Source organism: Branchiostoma lanceolatum, chromosome 19, assembly GCF_035083965.1.
Source record: "Branchiostoma lanceolatum isolate klBraLanc5 chromosome 19, klBraLanc5.hap2, whole genome shotgun sequence".
In the NCBI taxonomy this organism is placed as follows: domain Eukaryota; kingdom Metazoa; phylum Chordata; class Leptocardii; order Amphioxiformes; family Branchiostomatidae; genus Branchiostoma; species Branchiostoma lanceolatum.
In genome coordinates this window covers 5,954,544-5,960,353 of record NC_089740.1, presented here as the reverse complement: position 1 = coordinate 5,960,353, position 5,810 = coordinate 5,954,544, and the positions used below count along the sequence as shown (strand labels likewise).

Sequence of the window (5,810 nt, the reverse complement as noted above, 5' to 3'; positions counted from 1 at the left end):
ATTACTTTGTATAAGTACAAATTCATCACTTGGCACTTAAACGTTTGGCCATTCTGTTCTTTACTAGGGGTGTATATTTCTCTAAACCATTGAACCAGCTTATAATAGCCAAGTATGTCACATACATACATGTCAGAAAGCTGGTCCGCCATTTTTGATCGATCGCATTGGTGACTGATATGTCATCGTCCGAAGCCTGATGATCGATTGTGTTTGACATCGTGGGAAAGGTAGCTCATGCAATCCAAGGGTTTCGTCTGGACATCATATTCTTCATATTCATATTCATATTCGAGACGCATGAGTTGTAGCTTGACCCAATCAATGAGGTTAAATTTAACCTCCTTGGTTGACCCAAGGAGGTTGACCCTACCAGTTTACACATAATTTGAATCGGTACAGGTCGTACGGACTTAAATCCAGCACTGGCACTGTAGGCAAGTTGGTCGTAAGTTCACGTTTCGTATAGGAACAAAGACTAGAAAATAAACAATACAATACATAGAGAAAATCGATGTACATACTAGTACACATAAGCACGAATAGTTTCTGCAGAAAATGTATCGAAACTGTTGTCGCCTTTAAGAAATGTATGCGCATCTTCACATCTACATATAGTTTATTGTTTGTCTTGGGATCAAAAGATCGAAAGTATCAACAGATGTCTGCAGCTAGGAACTTTATCATTAGATACCAACACCACTGAACCATCCATAGCCATCTTACTCTCCAAGCAAAGGTTGGTGGGGAAGATTGCAGCCTTTTTATCATATGCCCTACTCTCTGTCGGCCCTCTTCGGTACTCTACTAGTTGACAGAATTGATTTGCCAAAACCGACTCAAAAACAAGCTATCTGCCACCCGAAAATCAAGAGCACAGCACGTCCAGGTCAAAAGATACAAAAACGGAAGTTCTGCTGCAGTACCAAGGTCACATACCAGGTGGCCCAAAATCAACCTTGAACTTCGGCTTCACAACACCTGCCCACATACCAAATATCATCGTAATCCACCAAGAGGTTCTTGAGTTATGCTGACTACAGTAGTGCGGAAACACAAACACACATACACACAGACAAGCACACAGACAGACACACCCAAAACTATATCTCCATTTTTCATGGAGATAACAAGACTTCCGAACGGAGCAGTAGGTCAATGATACCGTTCCGACACGAGAAGGCAAGACACGAAAGAGTGTCAGCTTCGCCACCTAGCGTCGAAGAGAGGCACCACAACCTTTTCCTGAATCCACCGTACGTTAAAGGCCCACTATGTAGATTTAAAACAATACAGAAAGTAGATTTTCCTACAATCATCTTTACATGGTAAATTAAATCAACCCTATGACATTGCATACCGATATTCAGGGAGAGAAGTTGCACCATACAAACATGTTTAAAAACTGTGATCTTCTAATCAAATGATGACATATGTACCTCACTTCTTGTGTACCTGATTGCCCATCTGGGTTCTGTTGATAGTTTTACCGTAGTTTCTGTAAAACATTATGTCACTCACATGAAGGTTTTGTTCTCGAGAATGTTTTCAATTTTGGGGCCCAAATTAGCCTGACTAATCGCGCTCCTAGAGGCCGGTCCGACTGTTTACCGCCGGGAGGGGGCCATTAACTTATGTTTAATTTCGTTCCGTTGCGTTCCGTTGCGTTCCATTTCGTTCCATTTCGTTCCATTTCGTTCCATTTCGTTTCATTTCGCACTTTCTGGGGACCGACACAGGCTAGGGCCGAAATCAGATGAGTTTATTAGTTTCCGGGTTGTTCTTGTTGCGCGTTTTGCACTCCATCGCTCCGTACCCCACCGTGCCTAACGCCAGCACAGCCATGTAGATGTACAGTTTGACGTCCATGCACAGAGCTGAGCTGTAGGCAAACACCAGCATACTCCCGATACTTCCCGCCATTTCGGCGTTGGCAAAGACGGCCTCTTGGTTGCTAGGATACATGACGCCAAGTACGGCTGAAAGTAAGGTAAATTGATTTAAGTATGTACATCAGTGTTTGTACGTATACGTGTATATATATACATATATACACATATTTTGAAAGGCGAGCATATTTATATATATATATATATGCTCACCTTTCAAAATATGCTCACACGGTCACCAGTAGTGATAATATATTGCATAGTGTCGCATGAGTCAAAAAAGTAATTAACTAGAGTTCGGCGACCTCATACCTCTATGAAATAGAGCTTTTGTAAATTCTAAGCAAATGACGTATATATTTAACATAATTCATGCATTGCAATCCATCTAGCCTTTGTTGAACTATCGTGTTGACCAACAGACGGACACGAATACACAGACAGACAAACGTTACTGAAAATATAACCTCCATGACATTTCATGGCGGTAACTGTACAGGAAATGCCTACCGAACAGCTGGATGCGCCAAACCGCCGTGACCACCGACCATCCCCCAGTCACAGACAGGATCGTGGCGAGGGAGTCCTCATCCGGTTGCCATAGCAACATGTAAATTAGGAGAACAGCATTGGCAGCCGCGGCCACGAGGATGAGGATCCTGGCGCCTTCGTACTTACTCAGATGTCCGAACAGTGGGGAGACGACACTGCTGGTGGCACAGTAGCACATCATGACGTAACCCACCATCTGGACACCCAGGGCACAGCCGACGTACGACTGAAAAAATGACGTCAGTATTTGTGAATAGACCTTTCCATTTACGGCGGCCATTTTGAATTTACCGGGGTCAACACTGGGTCTGCACCAAGACGAGGCTGCAGTGGGTGCTTCTTACGTTGTGATATTGTATTGCAATATAGATATAGGTATGCCATCTTTGCTGATAAATTTCGCCCATCTAAGGCGAAATACCGCAATTCATGTACCTTTCATGTCTATATTTTTTGTGGACTTGGGAAATTCAAAATGGCCTACGTAATTGGCTAGATGTCTATTGCAAATACATTCAAGTACATGTTAGTGATGTGTACGGTGCTTTTTTGTGTCAAAATCAACGCACTTCAGTTGTAAGTACTTTGTACTGTACTTTTGCAAGTTGATTTTACAATAAGGCCATGTTTGCTTATATGGATGACATCTTCTGGGATCCCCAAAACTGAGCGAGCGTGGAAATAAAAGAAATTGGCAAATAGAAAAATATACTATAAAACTCGCTCCTGAAGCTTCGCCAAAACGTTGCTTTCATTGCGAAATCTTCGTGGTCAAGAAACGAAAATTGATGCGCGCGCGGATGTCATCCATTTAATCAAACCAACATGGCCCAAGAAAGTAAAATATTGAATGGAATAGATATAATAATGATAAATACAATGCTATTAAGGACTACTGCCTATGCTATACTACGACCTGAAATATACATCGAGTTAGCTTTGTAACGTTCGACTTCTTCTTTGAGTGAATTTACATACTTGTTCTATAACATGTGGATTGTTTACCTTACGTTACCCAGGGCTCTTTATTTTCCCCAGCATGCTAAGGGTCTTTAAAATAGTCTATAACCATGGAGATAATATCTCCATGCTATAAGGTAGTTCACGATTCCCAATACGCATGCGCATCGACAGGTATTGTGGGTAATATTTCAAAGACCCCTGAGACATAACAAAACACGTCTGGACATCGTTATGCAAATCAATAGTCGAGACCTGAGCTGTTTACAAGTCAGGGGCCTTCATCTTTGACCTTGCGCATACGTGATCGGAATTGTGAACGACCTTGTTATACAAAGCATCTTCTGTGTGTCTGCTGATGGGAGGGCCTCAGACATTCCAATGATCACCAGCATAGGCAACAGGAGCAGGTAGTCGACGTCCTTAAACACTCGTACCGTACGCAGTAGAAGTTGGGACACAGGGGTTGGTTCTTCAGAAGCCCGCTCCGAGTTTTTAGCATCCTTGTCGAGACAGAACCCTGCAATCAACGCTGCTAAGATGTTGCACGCAAGGAAGACCCCGAAAAGTGTGTACATTATCTCCTGTTGCTTGTTGTCCAGAACCCCTGTGGAGTTGTTGGACGTGCTTGAGTTGGTGACGTCATGAGAAGTCCAGTTGGTCTCAGGGCGAATCCCACAATCCATCGCTCCGCAGAACTCCCCCTTCCTGATGTCCTTACTTCCGGCAGAGAGAACCAAGGAAGAAATAAGATTTCCGCTGGTCCCCGCAAAATCATTGAAGAAATAAAACACTCCGTTGAACATAGCAATATCACCCTCTGGGTTGTCATGTTGTAATAGTTTGGCATATTCCTGAGCAGAGGTTGTCAAATAGGTGATCTGGGCCGTCCAAAACGGACCCGAAATAGACCCTAATAAAACAGAAGATGGTATTAGAGTATACCAAGACGGGTAGAAATTGGCGCCTGAAAATAGAATATGTCCGAAAAGACAGACGACAACTGTCCATTTGCACGATCCGACCTTGTGGATGAAAAATGGCGCGTACAAGCACGACAACACCATACTGCCGTAAATACAGCTCAGTGACACCACGCCCAGCCCAGCCTCGCTGTTTAGTGTGCTCTGGAGGTTCTGTAGGGACCGGAACGCTAAGAAGTTGAGCAGAAAAACCAGACTCAAGACGAGCTGGTTTTTCCATATCCGCTAAGTGGTCGTCGTCCGCTGGCTCACTTTTCCTTCACTCAACAACTTTTTCCTCGGTGTGGTTTTCGGCTCCATGATGTCGTCAGACCCTAAGCGTTATAAGACAAGAAAAACACCCCTCCGTCAAAATGGTTACACCCAACATTAGCGACCAGAAAAAACACCCCTCCCAAAAAAATGGTCACATCCAACATGGCGGCCCTCATCCTTGCAAGCAAAAACAGAATAGGTTTTGCTATCGCAAACCTGTAATAAATGTCAGGTTAGACTCAGGAGGAAAGGCAACTATCCCAGCATTCCTTGCAATACCTACCACACAATACATATTCCACAATACGCCCCCTCCCCCCGTGACCTATTTTATTGTTTGCCCCGTTCAAAGAGGTTTAAACTCCTAATTTGTCCTGACGAACTGCTTGTGATGAATGGTGATTTAGAGATACTAAAATTGTATGATTCTTCAAATATCCAGACAAGAGGATTTGGTTAACAGACAAGCGGATAAAATACACTGATGTTGAAACTACGCATGCGTGTACGAATTCCAAAAATACCTGTACAATTCTGGGAATTCTTGCAGATCGGGCGTATAATATACTGTTAGGCTCGCCCCTGAGGCGTTGCCAAAAAGTTACAGGACAGTGGACAAGTAGGTCATATATGCATAAAGATACGGAATGTACAGGATTCAAACGTTGGAAATGCTGTTGTTACATTTCATTGTTCGAAGACACCAAATTTTCTCAACGTCTGGCGCATTTTACATTAGAATGTGTTTTTTCTCGGGTTGACCTGACAAAACAAACTCGCCAGTGAGATGCAGTAAGGTGTTAGCTTTTAAAAGATGTTTTCAGATTGCCGATTTTGGCACTATGGAGAAAGTATCCGTGATTTAACGTTTAAATAAAATAGTTTCTACTACTTTTCTCCGCGTTACTGTAGTTATTTTCGCCCGCGGCCGTTCTTTTGTTCTGTGGCATGTGTTAAGCCTCTGTCAAACAGCAGAACATCGATCTGCCGAGGAGTCTGTGAACTCGAAATGACTAAATTTTCTGAAGTATTAGGAACGGTGTTCTCTCGATTATCGCACGATGTTTAGGGATTGGCCAATGTTCGTAGGTAGTAAAGCCAAACGTTACCAGATTCCCCTCAAGCTAGCTTGGGCCTGTACAGTACATAATTATAAAGTACGGGGCATGAC

The 5,810-nt window shown here is 43.1% G+C and overlaps 1 protein-coding gene across 1 annotated transcript; it reads right to left on the bottom strand.

Moving 5' to 3' along the window:
• Window positions 1-1,134: 1,134 nt before the first annotated feature.
• On the bottom strand, window positions 1,135-4,815 carry LOC136425907 (protein unc-93 homolog A-like). The gene is made up of 4 exons (XM_066414833.1): window positions 4,795-4,815; window positions 3,758-4,609; window positions 2,400-2,667; window positions 1,135-1,979 (listed from the first exon to the last, which is right to left on the bottom strand). The coding sequence occupies exons 1-4, from the start codon at window positions 4,813-4,815 to the stop codon at window positions 1,753-1,755; spliced, it is 1,368 nt and encodes a 455-aa protein (XP_066270930.1). The 3' UTR covers window positions 1,135-1,752.
• Window positions 4,816-5,810: the final 995 nt, after the last annotated feature.